Source organism: Esox lucius, chromosome 3, assembly GCF_011004845.1.
Source record: "Esox lucius isolate fEsoLuc1 chromosome 3, fEsoLuc1.pri, whole genome shotgun sequence".
In the NCBI taxonomy this organism is placed as follows: Eukaryota; Metazoa; Chordata; class Actinopteri; order Esociformes; family Esocidae; genus Esox; species Esox lucius.
In genome coordinates, this window is record NC_047571.1 from 8,275,824 (window position 1) to 8,294,970 (window position 19,147).

Genomic DNA, 19,147 nt, shown 5'->3' on the forward strand with positions numbered 1-19,147 from the left:
TTCCAAACTTATGGCTGAATGAGGTATGATTGTGATTCGACTTAATTATGGACACATAATCAACTTAGTACACATTTAGTCTAAAGTGGAAGCTTAGTTATTTCATTGAAAAAGTCCCAGGCTACATGTTAAAACATTATTTGCAATGTGGAGATGGATTGTAAAACAGCAATATAAGATCTTTCTCCAAAGAGGACATTCATCTTCACTGCAAGTGTGACATTCATTTAATTTGGCAGGGTTGTCCCTAAGACCTGTCCTGGTATCAGGAAATGACCTGTCCTAGTGAGGCAGAGAGAAAATGTGAAGGGGTCAGAGAAAGGATAGGTGGTACAGCCCAAATTGGGGGTTAGATTATTTCCCCTATTTAAATTAATGGAGATATTCCGTTTCGTGCAAACAGTGTACAAGGTTACAGAATAAGGAAATCAGATCCGAGCCCAACCATTACACCCAGGAGCTCAAAGTGGGGGGAAGTGGGACTGACTACCCAGGGCCCTAATTGTGGGAGCGCCCTTGAAAAGCTTGGAATGAAAATGTGTTTTGTGATGGAAATTCCAATGTAACGACACTCGGAGTAAGGGACACAGAGACAAAATTATCTTTGTACATTATAACCGTTTTATTAACTATTATGCACAGAGACTATTATGAGAGACACGTCAACCGCTTACACACACATAATCGTCTGAGGTGTCTCTAACTCCATACATGAACAATCCATATTTATTACATAGAAAAAGGGGTGTGGTAAGTTGTTGCCCATCGGTCTCAAGTCAATCAAACACATGCCCTTTGTTCTATCACATGTCCTGGGCTTGACACAAGGGACATGGTGTCTTCCCTCATGTGGTTAACTTTCTCAACCCTTAAGGGAAACTTAAAGCATCTAGACAACCTCCAGGTCGGCAGATGATTAACCCCACAACCCATTGTGACCAATCAAGAATGACCCCTAAGACATATACCAGATCCCTCTCTCCTACGTTCCTAAAGAACAGAAAGGACTGACACCCTTCTTTGTCTAGGCAGGAGGACATGGCCCAAATACCTAATAATCCTCTGATATTATACAGACATGTGTGTCACAATCAAAGTAAAGATTTACATACCAGCCAATAGAAAGACAGACATTTATCAAATGTACCTTAGTTCAAAATTTCCATAACACTCCATCCTCTTTGATACCATGTCAAACCTTGGTATCAAACCTTAAACAGTTTACTCATTAGGATGTAGAATGCAACAAAACAGTACTCTTTAACAACATGACCCAGTCAATATCATTACCCTTAATGATTATAGAACGGAACAAATCTGAAATATCTGGATCCTCATTTACATTCTTCTAGACGATTACCTTCGTATAAACTCCAAGATCACACATTGTTATAATTCAGTATAATGACATAGTACAACAAAACCTTTTATGTTAAAATCATAGGTCAAAGGAAATGATTTCAGGTGACATATTGACAGTATGGGATATGCAGCATCGACACGTGAGAGTGTAAACACATATTACTGAATGCATCCTACAATTTATCACTGTAACAAAGTCCACTCATGCCAATTAGATGTACTTCCAAAGTCATCACAAATGTTCTGCTCCTGGACCATTACCATATAGACCAAATCCATGTTAGCCCCGCTCTGCCTGTCAGGAATGGCTGATGGGGAATAACAGTCCTTATCTGGCGGCATCATTTGTGCTGCCACATCCGCCCAACCATATGCCTGCCAGTCTGCTACTGAAAATGGGATAGGGGTTAACATAGGAGAACGTGAAGATGTTGGTATGTGTTGGCAAATCCAACAATTAGTCATGTTCTTGTGTTTTGCATAGTCAACCTTTATCCTAAGGGCTATGTTGTCTGGCTCTAACAGTGCTCTCCTTACTCTACTGGGTTCAGGACGACGTGGTGCAGGAGTAGGAGCTACAGTAGTACGTGCAACTGTTAAGGGACATATCATAGCGGGTCTACCTTTAGGGAAGTCGGGTGATCTGCAAGTGGTGGTACCCCCATTGGTACCGAAACATCAGTAATCCTGGATTACTCCTACTGGTTTGGAAATGTTAACAGTACAATAAACATACCATAACATCACCTATTCACATGGTTGGAAAAATGGTGTGAGGGGGAACATAGTGTTCCCTCCTGTATACAGGTGAGTCCAATACCACTTATTATCCTTCAACACTGGGCTTGTCAGTACATAGCAATCCGGGGGGCAGTTCATCATGTCACAAGAGATTAACAAAGTCTGTTCAAAATCAGACCCTGTCGGTATCTGTGGTTTGGGCCTTTTCTCATGGTGTACAAATGTCTCTTTCCTTGCTTCATTAGGTGACATATTTACAATCTGTCCATGATCATCACAGTGCGGTTTGGAAATCCACAATATCGGTATGATGATGATAATACTCAAAATCAGCAGGCACCCGATGGTGCATCTCATTCCTCCGGACCTCCTGAAGGAGTTCCATGGTCCTTGTCTCTCTGGCTCCATGGTTGCAGGCTGTGTTGGAGTTGTTGGTTACTAGCACCACAACCCACGCCGCCCTTAGGTAACTTCAGTTTACCTATTCTTTCGCTGTATCTTCTAATCATGGAGCCTTCTTACAGTGTGTGGTGTTCAGCAACTTTGACCGCAGACTGAGTGACCAGTTGAACTTGGTATGGACCCAACCAGCGTGGCTTGCTCCAGTGCTTTCTCTTGCAGTCCTTGATGACTACCCAGTCTCCAGACTTGATGTCGTACAGCAGGCCTTCAATGGGAGTTGGTAGACAGCTTTCACACACCTGTTGCGTGTGTCGTCGACCCCAGGTTCCTCTCTCAGCAGTGTCTCCATCCTCTTGACCGGAGGTTACATTCTCCATCACATTGCAGAATCATCAGGACTCGAATCAGTCCAGTTCACAGGAAACCAGCATCATGTAGACGTGCGGCACCTAGACGTGCAGCGGGCCAGAGTAGACTCCTCTCTCAGCTGTAGGACAGTCTGTCTGTGTGTCTGTGAGACCCATCTCACCTCAGCCACCTCACATTTGTCCTTTTAAGCCAAGCTCAGTCTCTCTCTGGGCTCCAACAAGTCCTCTATTGCCGAATCGCTTTCAAGTGTCTTGTATCTGAAGTGTGAATTATCCTTGAGAAGATTAGTTCCAACTGCACAGTACACCATCACAAATATGTCGTTAGCTTGTTGCATCTCGCTGATGCATCAGAACCACACACTATCCTATATTTCCAATATCTCTCTACTTCCTTTGTCAAAATAGATTAGACCAGTTGTAATCAATAACAGTATTGTTAAAACATTAACATCTCTGGTGCTTCTGTTCTGTTAGTGTAGCAAAATAACAATTCCACTCTTTTCTATGGTTGGTTTAACAACCAACACTAAGAACAGAAGAACACAATCTCATTTCTCATTGCTGTATCAATTACTCATCAGTTAAGATAGTTTGCTTACATTGAAGTATCACTCTCTAATAGTAGTTCATGAGCAATTCTCAGTTCACCAATATAATTTACATCTGATTGTGTTGTATCGGAACTACAATCAAATTCACCATTGTTTCACATAAATGATCAAATACCTTATTGCAAATCAAACATTTCACACCATCTTGAAGGTCAGCTAACATAACTGTTATTTAGCCTAATTTCTCTACAAGATGAAACTCAGTGTGAATGTCTCCAAGTCTCCTATAATCCTAGCACATAAAAGACACTTCTATAATCCTGTCATAAATCATGACCCCCCCCCCATCTCTCCAGAGCTCTCCCTGGACTGGGTGGTGGTCTACTGACCAAAGGATAAGTCCAATCTCATAGGACAGAGTAGTGTTATCTTGAGGCCAGACAATAGTAAACAAAAAATGTTGTCTCATTATTCACCTCACAGAAACATCTGTTAACCATCAACATTCCAATGATTGTCTACTATGACAGAAATTATATTAGAATACCCAATTTTGATAATGTCTGTTTCTTTTCTAAGAGAGTTCAAACATGTAAGGAATAACAAAATGTGCTCCCTGCACGTTTTTACCCACTTATTCCATAATGCATGAGATTAATATGATTACTTCTAATCAAATATTAAACAAACTGAACAGTAACACTCCAAATTAGTTATTTCTTAGCTAAACCGTTTCAAAATGGTAAGATGTATTCCACTCAACCATAACCACGTTAGATTTAGTATAAAACAAACTTTTCAAAAAACCCAATTAGACAAACACTGTAAAGGGATGTTGATTTTAACAGATGCCAATTTTCTGCTATAACTTTTGGAAACAGAAAAACTAAAATTCTTCATGTAACTCTCTAAATACCTATTTAATTCGCTTTGAACTCTAAGATCAACTCATTATCATCATAGATAATCATTTCATACAATCCCCCCTGCTTTCACGGCAGAGTTAACGGAAATTACTCAAAGTGAAAGCAGAACCATTACAGGACCAAAAATGAAAAGAAAATTCTAACATGCATTCAATAAAAAGTTGCAAACTGAAAATCCAAGAAAAACAAATGCGAAAATAAAAAACGATTACACCACACGTGTCGCTCGTGTGAGGGAAGCATATTGAAACATCTCCCAAATTAGCACATCAAAATTTGCATTTCCACAGGCAACGACCAAACTAAGTTGAGACCAACAAACATCATGACTCAATTTACCTCCTAAAGTCTAGGGAATTCACTAAATTTTAGATGCAAGTCTATGTTATTCAAAATAGTGGCGGACTGCCAAAATCGCTACTTGTATAAGTCATGCAAAGACATCAAATTTGTTTTAGCAAATAACACTGTTGGATGACTTAAGGTAATCCGTCTCAAAACCATAAGATGTCAACATTAAGGCTATGGAGAGGAAAACGCATGTAGCTTCCACTTAATGTTTGATTATCCCCAAAACTAAATATACTCATGTAGGGGAAATTACCACGGGTGAGGACAGGCAGAAAACTCGAACGGAAAACCTAAAGCAAAGGCCAACCCAGGGGGTGTGCCCCCCTTCCTGGAGCCAATGAAAGTCTCCACACAAAACGTGACATGGTCTTCAGACTGCCTGGAGTAAAAAGAAGTCATGCCTACAATTTAGCCGATAACCTACATTAACTAAAAGTCCAGAGTTATAGCTCCACCCATATAATATCGTTGCTGTTCGCAAAAAAATCGCTTATCTCATCAACATTAGGGGGGGGGGGACTCTCAAAATAAAAGCAAGTCAACAGAAAACAGACGCATGAAGTTACCAAAATCAAGGAACAATCAGTGAGTGATTCCCAGGATACTCCAACCTAGATCTCTAAACACAGTCACATCAATCTACCCCATTCGTCAGTTAACCAGGCTAGAATTTAAACGTCAGCAACGAGCATCAGGCGTAGGTTTTAAAAACACAAGTATTATCCCAATTATCGTTGGTAAATACAAACTAAGCGAAAGTAAATAATTAATTAACCAAATCCAATTGAACATTTAAAATAGGACATCTAATCCTATGGGTTATTTATTCGGGGAATAAACGGGCTTTGGCTATTTGGGGAATAAACAGGCCGTAGTCATTTTACCCTCTTTTGCAGGCTATGACTATATTTGCTGAATCCAGTCTTCATTGGAAACAGCGAGTTATCTTAAAATTAAAACTTAGGCTATGGTCTGCATCCCACTCCATACAAGGAGAGAGAAAACACTATTTTAACCCCTCATTACGAAACCACGAGACCATAGTTTACCAAATCAGAGAAGCATCATTATACCAATTTCCAATCTATCTCTCTAATTACATTTAGGACATTATTTCCATATTCAAACCGAAGTTATCAGGCTAACACTCCCACGTGTGCCAGCCATCAGCACAACACTAGAAAGCAAATTCAATTTCGCAATTTCAGCACAAAGGCAAAAGAGTAGGCCATAATAACCATATTAACAACGCAGTGTAATAGTTCACCCAAACGCACCCCAAACAACGCAAAACCTTGCGATTTCAAAACTTCAAAGTTAACACCAACCTTGAATACATATACATATCCCACCAAGGAACACACAATGCAGCCACTCGGAACCCCCGTGCACAGGGATTACAAAAATGGACAAATGCATTTACTAGATGATGACCACAAACAGATAATGACAAATGCCCGTGACTCGGGCCACAACCACACACAGAAGTGGCTCGCGCATGCACAACTTCTGTAGCATAATCACTGATCCAAACCATAAGCTGACCAACAATAGCGGCAATTTACTGGAGCAATCCCTACTCCCTTCTACAGGCCCTGAAAGTATGAGATCCAATATCAAATGCATATTTAAGTCCAACCTAAATTGCAGATTTTCAAGCAATCCAACTGCTTATAATTCAGCACTAATAGCAACGCAAAAAGGTTAGCTGCACAGGAATGGGTGTCAGGACAAACAAAAACGACATGTTTCTAACTACATTCGCTATTAACCAAAACACCTCAAAAATAACTTCTAGTTACCATACTTTCTCAAATCCATCTATCAACTTCCACAAAACCAACAAATCTGACAAAAACCAACCACATTGTTTACTAAAGCAAATGAAAACTGTATAAAGGAACATTCTCACCGGTCGATGCTCCCTCCGTCTCCTGTCTGACCGTCCGCACACCTCCCTCAGGTGGTTCAGCGTTCCTGCGTGTTCCCGTTGGATCGCTCATGGTGAGGCCAAAGAGAAGCCGAAACTGTTCTCTATTCTTGCGGGAACAATACATCTGTACAGTCGTTGTCTTGATTCGCACAGGCATCTTCCCAAATCCAATTTCCAGTCGAATGTCTAGCGGTAGCTTCATAACTTTAAACGTAGCGGTTAGCAAAGTCTCTTCCTCAACCCCGGGTCTGTAGTCTTCTTTGGTTTTAGCCGCAAACACCGGAGATTACGGATGTGTACACCTGGTGTGTACAACTCCCCACTTATGGAACTTTTCTTGACTCAAACAACGAAAAAGGTCCATATAGCTTGGCTACGTCGACTGTACGATTCCAACAATGCAGAGTCCCGAGCGGGATGGGACCATGTATCGGTCCAGCTGAACTCCGCGGGGTGGGGTGACGGGCGATCAGAGGAGAACGAGCCATCGAACCTGAGCAAAAAAAAACTACAACACAGATCAATATACTCCACACAAACTTTCCCAAAGCTTCCATCACTCTACACCGTCTACACACCGTAGCCTACGCCTTCCAAACAACTTCACATCATGCCACCTGCAACTCCCATACGTTACCACGTCCATCTAGCTCCAATCAGCCCAGCAGGCCGCGCATCCATCAACGAACGAAAACGCTAGTCGTCTGAAAACCTAATAACACTCCAAGAAACATCCGTTCACATGTACCATAAACATAAACACCGTTGCCAAAAACTTACCACAAAGCTTACACAACATCAAACGCAGCAAAAAACAAACGCGACGAAACAAACACTATTTTATTAACAAATCTCATAACCATCCAAACCCAATGTGCCCCAACAAATATACCAGCACCCTAACGCTTTCATCTCAATCAACGTGCCCTTAACATCGTCGATAGACCCGTCGGCCCGTAAGTGAGATGTTCAAGGCCCTAGCCTTGTCTGCAGAATTCAAATGTGCCCTAACACACGTAGGCCTACTTGCGTCCTAACGCAAAAAGGAGCCATAACCCCCGTATAAATGCGCCCAAAACGCAAACTAAAGTGCCCTTAACTCCCGAGTTCGAAATTTAAGCCCGGGTATACCTGTACTGATCAGGCACGAGTCCCAGCTCCAATCAGGCACTCTTTCTCAGCCCGTCAAAGGATAAGCCTCTTCTGGACGATACTAGAATTCCAGAGCTATCTCTGGCCGTGCACGGTTAACCTGTTAGGAAACGGACTCGAACCGAGCAGGAGTAGGATCCCAGACGAGCACCCCAAATTGTGATGGAAATTCCAATGTATCGACACTCGGAGTAAGGGACACAGAGACAAAATTATCTTTGTACATTATAACCGTTTTATTAACTATTATGCACAGAGACTATTATGAGAGACACGTCAACCGCTTACACACACATAATCGTCTGAGGTGTCTCTAACTCCATACATGAACAATCCATATTTATTACATAGAAAAAGGGGTGTGGTAAGTTGTTGCCCATCGGTCTCAAGTCAATCAAACACATGCCCTTTGTTCTATCACATGTCCTGGGCTTGACACAAGGGACATGGTGTCTTCCCTCATGTGGTTAACTTTCTCAACCCTTAAGGGAAACTTAAAGCATCTAGACAACCTCCAGGTCGGCAGATGATTAACCCCACAACCCATTGTGACCAATCAAGAATGACCCCTAAGACATATACCAGATCCCTCTCTCCTACGTTCCTAAAGAACAGAAAGGACTGACACCCTTCTTTGTCTAGGCAGGAGGACATGGCCCAAATACCTAATAATCCTCTGATATTATACAGACATGTGTGTCACAATCAAAGTAAAGATTTACATACCAGCCAATAGAAAGACAGACATTTATCAAATGTACCTTATTTCAAAATTTCCATAACAGTTTCTGTTTGCACTTTTTTATTTCTAAGTAAGTAGTGTCAGAACTAAATTTATACTGGCTGAATAAATCGGTTGAGTGACTGAACTTCGTACCCGCAAAAATAGTACAGGTTCTGTGAGGCAATCCTCACCCCTTACAAAAGGCACACTTTGGTTTAGTCAGTAAGATTCATCTCTGAACGCAGCTATTCGAACTGAGTGATATATGATTTGGTAGTCACGTCTTTCCCCAAGAAAGGGAAATCGGGTTCCTGAAAACAAAAAGAAAGGAAATAGAAAAAAGCAAACTGAGGGAAAGCAACTACTAATTAATTTATTTGAAAAGAAAGGTGGACATAACTAATAAACTTTAATAATGGTTTAAGCTAATATCAGCAGTTGTTTAGATTTAAGTCACTCAGCCAGGAATCAAGCTTGGTGCATAGGCTCAGAGCCGACATCTATTTCAGTACGTCACACAAAGATCTGTAATTTGATTGCGTCACAGTCATGAACAGCACTTCAGAAGGGCAATAAAGGAAGCAAGGTCAGTCTGCATGTTGACAGTTTGGTGAGTAGATATTAGAGTTTTTTAAATGCCCTTTTTAAACAAAACAAATATTTAATATGTCTCTATAGCTGCGGATAAATGTTTCGATCAGTGGGCACCTGTTTCTGCAGCGTGCCTCGCGGAAAACGATAATATACATTATTTGATGGCCTATGTTTTACAGTAAAATCGTATATAAAACCGTGACATTTCACTGCATTTGATACATCCTCCTGTAGTTGAGCAACGATTTAGAGAGATCATTTAGCATAGGTAGGCCTACTATCAAGATTAAGTAGGACTAAATATGTGTATATTCCTTGGTGGCGCAGTGGTCAAAGGCCTGCCACAACGGCAGCAACTTCATTAAGACGCGGTCGGGGTCCTATCTTTGTGGCGGTATACAGATTAGACTCGATTGACACCCCGGACCGGCGAGATGAAAAATCCGGTGTTTCGGTTTGTCGATATGAACTGTACTTGCTAGGTAATTTTTGCTGCATACTACACAATCAAATACAGTTGTCAAAATAGACAATTTAACACGAGTTGGCATATTTTATTTTATAATAATAATAATAATAATAATACATGGGATTTATATAGCGCTTTTCAATGACCCAAAGACACTTTACAAAAACAAGCAAAACAAAGAACACTGAGAAATAAAATATACAACAACAAAGGGGCTATGGGAAGGCTTGTTTAAACAGAAATGGCTTAAGGCGGAGGCGGAAGGTGTTAAGAGAGTCAGAGTCAAGGATGGATTGTGGCAGTGAGTTCCAGAGCCGGGGAGCAACCCTGGAGAATGCCCTGTCACCACAGCTCCGTAGCTTGGATCTGGGGATGATGAGGTGGCCTGCTGTACAAGAGCGGAGTGAGCATGAAGGTTGATAGTGTTGAAGAAGGTCCGAGAGGTAGGGGGGAGCAAGTTTGTGGAGGGCTTTGTAAGTCAGGAGGAGTATTTTGTATTCAATGCGCTGTTTGACAGGGAGCCAGTGAAGCTTACAGAGGATGGGGGTGATGTGCTGCCAGGACTTTGAATGAGTAAGAAGCCTAGCAGCAGAGTTTTGAACCATTTGGAGCTTATGGAGGTATGAGGAGTTGATGCCGGACAAGAGGGAGTTACAATAGTCAAGACGGGAGGAGATGAATGCATGAATCAGAGTTTCAGCTGCAGGTGGGGGGAGGGAGGATTTGAGTTTTGCAATGACTACAGTTTGCGCAGTTAGCGAATGATTCATTCATTTTGAACGACTCGTTTTACCAGAGTGGAGAGCAACAAGTCTTTTTAGTGACTCGTTCAATTGAATCATTACGAAGGGCTAGCAACGAACCTGTAGAACAGACCCAGGACGTGCCCATCGGCCGTAGTGACGCCCATAGACATCTTATTTAAAGGCTAGAAATCTCATGGCGCAGTCACTTCCGGCATCACCGGTGGCCATCTTGTCACAGGCAGGCTTCCTGTCGGGCTCTGTGGTACCTAATATAAGGTGAGTGATCAGCACTAACACAAATACTCTTATCTCGCTGAAACCTTGACGGAGTTACAAACAGTTTGGTTTCTTACAAACGTTATTAACGTGGCTATAATTCTGAATGCTTGAAAATGTTGAAATTGCAGCTTTTCTTTTCTAAAAACGTCTAAATCGTGCAGCATAGTTGGATCACAGCTACTTGCGCAAGTTATCAAGGCAGATATCACAAACAAGCTGTTCGATTATAGAGGTTTTACTTACACCAATAACGATTTTATGACAACTAATCTTTTGTCTAAATTACAATATTTGTGGATGTGGTTGTAGTTATTTGCTGGCTAATAACAATAAGCTTTGAGTGAGACCTATGGCAGCTAACGTTACAGTTTAGCTGCTAACCAGCAAAGTTGCACATGCTTTTCAATCCGGTTGGTTCCTGTGTTGCTTGAAGGACAGCAATATGTCCTGACCTACAGGTTCAGCCAGGACCACTTGGAGCTTCTCTTCAACTCCATCAGAGTATCTGGTAGGGTTCATAATTTATATTTACCAGCCGCAACACTAAGTGACTTGTATTGTTTTCAGTTTGTCGGTCCATATGTTTTTTTTTACTTTTGGTAACATGTGTTTTCTGCAGACACACCTTAACCCTAAGACACACAATACCTGGAAGTGTCACAAGCCATTTTGAGTATTTAGAAAAATGCCTGTGTTTGACTATTTGTTTGCAGAACTTATCATCACTGATCTGAATTGTATGATAATGTCATTCAACCTATTTTATGTGGAAAGATCATTCAGGGGTGGCTAGTTCTTTTTTTGTAAAAATGTTTTAAGCATAAAACATTTTAAAGCATGTATTGAATATCTGTGTACTATTCTTGTATATCTTTTTTTTTTCCTTAAACGAATAACAACCCTAATGCCAGCCAGTTCAAGTACATCTTTAGGATGTAAAGCTGATGGCCCAGTGTGGGGTTGTTAAACCATGCAGAGGCAATGTGACGGCACAGGGTGACACAGAGTCCCTACCAGCTGTCATCGACACCTCTACAAGCCTGTCTGCAGCAGGAGGAAAAGATATTCCATCCCCGTTTGCTGACATTCCTGCCCTAGTACATGATCACAGCTACCTTCCCGTCCACTTCGATGGTCTTGTGGACAACGCTCTCATGTACATTTCAGGTGAAGGCTAACTGAAAGTCACAATTGTCACAATCTGGGGGAAAACAATCTCACGATTGTCCAAAAAGGGAAGTGTTCCCTTAATTTCCCCATGCTTATTAATGATTATTGTTATTAGTTATGATATTACTAACAAAAATGTCAGGATTTGTTGTGCGACAGGCTCTGAAGAAGCTTTCGTGTGATGTCTGCCGTGCCAGCCTGGTGACATGCTGCATATGCCATCAAGGACCAGAGCTACCACCTGCTGATTTTAAAAAACAATGGAGGTCTGGTGATTCCATCAGAGGGAACCGTGAGTGTCGTCAGGGCAGCAGAGTGGGTCATTTGGCAGTCATCAGGCAGTACCAGACGATCACAGCCCATCAAACTGCTTGAGGTTGTTTACATTGTCTGAAAAAGGATCGGTTCAGAGGATGTTTGTGTTGGGATAGACAGTATGGGATAGACATCCACCACCATAGGCTGTTAAAAATAATTCTGTCCCTGTTTTTTAAGTTAAGGCTGCACCACATCGCCAGAATTACAATCCTCAGCTTACAGAGCAACAACATGCAACAGAAACTTAATAAAACTGTCCTTTTCAAAGGGCATTAGCCCAAGGTATGTGTTTTCAAGGTACTGTCCTCTTTTACTTCAACAGTAGTGTAGTGCTCTCTACAGCATTTATTTATTTGTATATATAAATTATTTATTTATATTTGTAAAGGGGAATCATGTACCTATTTTTTGTGTGCAAATAAATGTCTCTCTTATAATAGTTTAAAAATAGAGACTTGTGTAATTATTCCATATTTTTTGTAGTCATTCTATATCAGAACCCCTGACATACAATCCAAATAGTCTACAAGTAACATCAGTGTTACCTTTCATTTAATTTGATTTCATTATGCTTCTACACGAAGAGGTTGCCCCACAGTAAGCATTTTATTGTCAGCATTTTGTCTGACAAAGTCCTATGGGGAGTTTCCATAGGGCATTTTACAATACACATGACCATACCTTGGCAAATAATGGTCTAAAGTACTCAATTTCATTCTATATTGATCTGCTTTTGCACACAGCTTCACAAGACCTGGTGCTAGGGCTCAGTTGTTTCTAAAGTCATATCAAGTGACCTAGAGGGTTGAAATGTGGGCAGTTCAGAGATGCTTGTTATCCAGCATAAAGAAAAAACATGTAGTAATTAAAATTATTTCATAATAGTAAATTTATTATAATAGTACAAAAGTGTATATGTCTTGTTGCCATTCTGTAGCCTATTTATTGATTTAACATGCATACCTTGTTTGTATATTCATTACACCTATCTGGTTCTGTTCAATGATATTTTCATATGGAAGTCCATGGTTTTAATGGTTCATATGTATGCAGTCATAACTTTATCTCTGACGTTTATAACAAACCAAACCGTTTGAAAATCGGTAGAAAAATTTGCAAGTTATGGTTATTTAAAAGTACATGCACCATAAAACACAATGTTACGAGTGAGCGAGCGGCCTGTGGCAAGATGGCCGCCATGTGCGGACGTCGACCTCCATTAGCCTTTAGCGCGGACAAGGTATCTAGCCTTTATATATGATGTCTATGGTGACGCCCATCTCCCTGGCTTGCGGACGGATGTCTTATTCTCCTACTTCCCGTGGATATGCGTGAACGATTGTGTAATTTGTTCAATTTCATCATTCGTGAATTAAATGGTCCGAGTTCAAAGGTCCGGGTTCAGACCAAATCTGTTTCAGACCATATAAGACACTGCGGTTCAAATCAACAAACCATTAACTAGAAGTACGCAACCACTCTTGATTGCTGAACTGGGCTGGTTTGGGGGCTTTTAAATTTGCCAATTTAATGCAAGGTCTGCACAAAACGACATGTATCATACAAATATGTATCTTACATTTAAATGTAATTAAAACATTTCTTTGGTTACAAGTAGCATTTATGAATGTAATATTTACTTTTTTAAATACTTTTTTTTGAATTTATGTAAATATACCCAAACCTTGTCCTAAATGCTAATGTACTTAGTAGGCCTATATTATATTTAATTTAGGCTGTAGGTTGTTTGTTTATGTTTTTGTCAAAATAAAGACCAAACTGTAATAATTCAATCTCTCAAACAGGTTTAAAACACACATATCTTAACATATTGAAAATGAATGAGAAGATAGGAAGAGAAGCTGAGGACAGCCAAAAGCGTAGGGAGCAGAGAGAGGAGGAGAGAAGGATGAAGGCAGAGAAGACTGATTTGATCTTTGGTCTGGTGGAGGAGAGGAAAGCAGTAAGGGGTAAGGTGTTGGACACAACACTGAACCCTGGGATTAGGATTGAGAAAGCAGCCAGATTAAGAAACATCAGGTTGGGTCAGTCAGTCAGTGCCAGAGAAGAGAAGAAAGAAAAGGAGGAGGATTTAGGTATGAATGAAGATAAATTGAAAGAAAAGCTTAGATTGGAGAAGGAGGCCAGGGATAGGGAGGAGGGGAAAATAAAGGAGAAGGAAAGAAAGGAGCAGGCCATAGTGAAGGAAACCAGGATGAGGAAGATCATGTTGGAGGAGTTGGACAGGGTGAAAGAGGTGGAGAAGGAAATGGAGGAGGAGAAAAGAACCAAAGAGGTTCTATTGAAAGCAGCCAAGCAGAGGACTCTCAGGTTGGAGAAAGAGGCCATGGTTAGATGAACAGTGAACATGGAGGAAAACAAAAGAAACCACATGGTTATTTTGGAAGAAGCCAGGCTGAGAAAGCTAAGGCAAAAGGAGGAGACCAGGCTTAGGGAAGAGGAGAAGAAAAGGGAGGAGGAGAATAGAGAGAAAATGGCTTCAGTGAAACTGGACTGGAGGAGAAAGCTCATGTTGGAGAAGGCCATGGTTAGAGAAGAGAGGAACATTGAGGAGAATAAAAGAAAGAGGGAGGTTCAATTAAAAAAGTTCAAGATGAAGACCAGGTTAAACCAGGAGGCCAGACTTAAAGAGGTGAAAAAGATGGAGGATGAGAGTAAAAGGAAGCTTTATTGAAGAAGGCCAAGGTAACAACTCTGATGTTGGAGGAGGAGGCCAAGTTGAGAATGGAGGGGAGGAGAAGGAAAAAAGGGAGGCCAGGCTGAAGAAGCTCAGTTTAGAGGAGGAGGGTGTTGTTAAAGAGGAGGAAAAGAGTGTAGAGTGCAAAAGAAATAAACATTTTATAAAAGAGGAAGTTTGGGATGGAGAATGAGGCCATGGTAAGGGGGAGAAGAGAAGTGGAAAGAAAGAGGGAGGAAACCAAAGTAGAAGTAGATAATACGAGTCTGAGTAAAGAGGAGAGAAAGATGGTGGCAAGGCTGGCAGAGGAGTCCTGTTTAAAAGAGGCCCAGATGGTCGAGACCAAAACTATGTCAGGAAACGGTCATTTTGTGGCAGTAGAACAGGAGGACATGACAAGGCTTCAGAAATAGATACATCTTTGTTATTAATTTAAGAAAGGACTGAAGATAATTTAAGAGAATAGGAGTTTAAAGTCCTGCTGTGCCCGGTAGATCCAGAGGGACATAATGCTGGACCGACTAAGACATTGGGAAGAGCCATGCGGGAGGCGCAGAAGCCAAATGTACCTGTCAAAAACCCAACGACTGCACCCAACGAGACACCTAGCGTCTTGGCCGCAATCAACTAGAATCCCATTGACCCGGCAAAGCCAGATGAGCCTACCAACACCCCGGCAGTGATAGATGAGCCTACCAACTCCCCGGCCGAGCCTGATGAGCCTCCCAATGCTCAGCCAGAGCCTGATGAGCCTCCCAGTGCCCGGGCAGAGCCAGATGAGCCTCCCAACACCTCAGCAGAGCCTGACGAACCTTCCATCGCCTCGGGCGAGCCAGGCGAGCCTTCCAGCACCTTGACAGCAATTGACAAGCCGGCCAATACCTAATCACAGCCTGTACAGCGGACCTCAAGGGGGTGTGGTCCAGAATTTCTGGTAACTACCATTTGGGCAATCCCCGCCCCTACACACAGATGGCCTGGAGATGGAGGGTGCTGGAAAAGCAGACAAAAATACTAACACTAGCACTTATTCCTCCCAAGCCACTACCGGTAGGCTGCCCCCGGGTTGACACTGCCTCCCTATGAAAGGGGTTTGTCTTTTCTGTTTGATTTCTCCCTCACATCCTCATAGTTCTTTTTGTTTAATAAAACGGCCACCAGTGCTCTGAACACTCCCTCTGTGTCAGTTCCCAGTGTCTCTCCAAGTTACAGTAGATACTCAAAGTTCATTCCTCAGAAATTGTATGGACAATGAAAAACTCCTATCTGTGCGTCCCTAATCATAACTAACATTAGTTGCCAATTTAATTACCAACGCTTGTTCAGACAGAAAACCATGTCATTGGTCAGCGACGTATCAGCTGATGCTGGGGATCGCTCCTCGGACATCAGATTTCCTACCATTTAATTGGCAAGTTACTCACTCAGTTTGGTGTGCGTCGGTCTTACCTGGAAGGTACACTACAGCCAATGAGCGCTCAACGTTGTTATCCGCTGTCAAATGTTAAGGAATGCCTTAGAAATAAATTACTGCTGCTACACTACTCACATTGTGTCACATTCCGTGGCCAAGCCACGAGCTGCTGAGTTTTGATTCTTGATGGCGCATGTTATTTATGAATATGTTTGGGAAAATACAGGGTTTCTGATGTAACAGTTCTAAAGTCACTTTGACGTGACTGCTGATGGCATAATCACCCAATGCTTATAGTGTATCAGGGCCATTATAAAATGAATTAGTCTAGTTTTACATAAAGTTTCTTGTTTACCAGAATTAATGGAATCTTTATTACTAAATCCGTTTCTCTCAAGAACAAGGTAAGAGTGAAAACCTGCAGACACTCGTCCCACCATGGAACCAGTTTGACACCTGTGCAATACAGCAACTTTCAGTAGAGATTGAATATACTGTTCTCACTATAAACATTCTGCTGTCCAGTCATCAGCACCGTTGTAATGCATACATGTCAGCATGGACTAACAACCCAGTAGAACATTCCAGACACCTTATAGAGTCCATGCCCTGAAGAGTAATTCAGGCTCTTCTGGGAGTATGGGGGAGGGGGTCCAGCCGAGTGCTAGGTGGGTATACCAAATCTTACATGTTCCACAAAAAACTATAACTAACATGCTGTATATGTGTTGGTCATATATTTATAATTTAGCCTGAAGGGAAAATTCCCTGCTGCTCCTTTTATCTATATAAAGTATATATCCATTAATATCATTATAATATATCATAAGTGACATCAAATTTGTGAATTTCCTTACACCATGCAAATACAAATGTTTCATTTCACTGGTAGAAAACAGCTCATCTACATTTCCTGGTTGTAAGCAAACCACCAACTCCAGAATTCATGGTGAAGTTTCTGCTTTCAAGAATCTGTGAAAACTTGAACCACCCGTTTCAAGGGTGGGAACAAGGTTTCCATCAGGGGGTAGTCTATGAAGCCACTTATAAAGCCAGAAGAAAACGAGTCATCCTGGCCATCCTCAATGTTGTGGCCAATTGGAACATTGGTGACCATTGGTTGAACTGTTCTGGGGCAAATGTATGAAATACATACATCTCCAGTTACTCATAATGTTTTTGGGAAACATAAAAAGTATAACACCCCAACAGTGGATTATCTTTTTAAGGAAATGCAGAAACGCAATTTAATGGGAATCACCCTATTAAGGATCCTGCCAAAGTGTCATATTGGCATATATTGTAATTTTATAACACAAATGTATTATTGCTAACATAAATAATTTGTACATTAAGTAGGCCAGTTTGCCCTTTGTACCCCAAGGAGCAAGCAACAATAAGAAATTGATGCACAGTGGTTTTGGAGAAACTCCTTACTCAAAGAGTAATTGAGAGAATCTGACCAGTCAAGCCACCCAGTGGAGGGAATGAAAGATATAATTTCATTGAGGAAAGAAGAAAGGAGACGAGTGACTGAGAATTTTCAGTGCAACTTCACTTTGGGGTGGAGCTTGTAGGCAAAGTGAACAAGAATTATAAACTTAATACCATACAGATGAAGGCGATTGGACTATTCAGCTACATTTGTTGAGTCAGTCAGTCTGCCTTCTAACTGCCAACTATGTTGTTTATCTATTCAATTGTTTTTTTGTCAGTTATAGGTAAGTTGATAATTCTTCCAAAGTAGCATTCTTTTTCTGTTTTTCCTAAGACACTGAAAACATACATTTTGTACTCACGGTTCCTTTCTACTTTTTTGCAGAAAGCAGTTATGAGCAGACGATTGAAGCAAACCAACATGAAGTGTACGCAGATGTGAATAATAAGGTTCACCTTTCCTGCAAAGTCTCTTCACAGTCCTTATCAGACAATTTCCTTTGGTATAAACAATCTCCTGGATCAGCTCCCCAATACCTTATGCTCATCCTGGGCCCTGAGAATGTGGTGAGGGACGATTCTCTTGACTCCCGCTTCTCTGGTAATCAGAACAAAGAGAAGACCCGTGTGGATCTGTATATTTCCTCTGCTGAAGTAACTGACTCTGCTCTGTACTACTGTGCTCTGACGCCCACAGTGACAGGAAACACAGAAACGCCATACAAAAACCTCCAGTCACTTGAAAAACTAAATGTACTCTAGTTCCTTCTATCATTTGACAATAGTGCCATCAAGTGGAATAAACACCTAAAGTCACCATATACTGTATCATTTTCCTATCAATATAACATGGTAATAGACATGCTACTTACACATTTAAACACCTAATGTGTTTATACTGTACATTGTCTAAATGTACTCATTCATTATTGTTTTTCTATATTTCAGGTCCAAGTGTTGAACAGTCAATGACTCCAGACAGAGAAGTAGTGGATGTAATGGAGAGTAAGAGTGTTAAACTGTCCTGTAGATACAACAGTTCCTCATTAACCAACACAGTGTTCTGGTACCACCCCAGCACCCTGGATCCTCTCCACAGCTCCTCATAATGGAATAATCTGACAGTACCAAATGGACCCTCACACATGATAAAGAGAAGAAACGTGTGGATCTGATGATCTCCTCTGTTGAAGTGACAGACTCTGCTCTTCAGCCCACAGTGACAGGTAACACAAAGACACTGAACAAAAACACAATATATAATATGTTCATATTATATCGAAAGTATCAGCATGGATTCATCATTATTTTTAATGTTTGTTTGACCCATAGAAATCAAAACAGTAATACATGCTACCATAAATTCAAACAAAATGCCTTACAGTTTATTTGCACTCATTCTGTTTAAGGCTGTCTTCAACTTTTTTGAAAAGGAAAGAAAAAGGTGCAGTGGCCTCTAAATTCTTTCCGGAGCTGTATATGTAAAGGATTTCTCAACATATATTTACA

General features: G+C 41.1%; 1 protein-coding gene across 1 annotated transcript; it reads left to right on the forward strand.

Annotated features, from left to right (window-relative positions):
* Positions 1 to 12,118: 12,118 nt before the first annotated feature.
* Positions 12,119 to 14,922, forward strand: LOC114838812 (trichohyalin-like). The gene is made up of 2 exons (XM_029119006.2): positions 12,119 to 12,147; positions 13,895 to 14,922. Exon 2 carries the CDS (start codon positions 13,927 to 13,929, stop codon positions 14,446 to 14,448), a length of 522 nt encoding a protein of 173 aa, XP_028974839.1. The 5' UTR covers positions 12,119 to 12,147; positions 13,895 to 13,926; the 3' UTR covers positions 14,449 to 14,922.
* Positions 14,923 to 19,147: the final 4,225 nt, after the last annotated feature.

What these genes read in the sequence shown, in the direction of transcription:
- LOC114838812 (XM_029119006.2), top strand. Translation starts at nt 13,927, where the DNA reads ATGAATGAGAAGATAGGAAGAGAAGCTGAGGACAGCCAAAAGCGTAGG.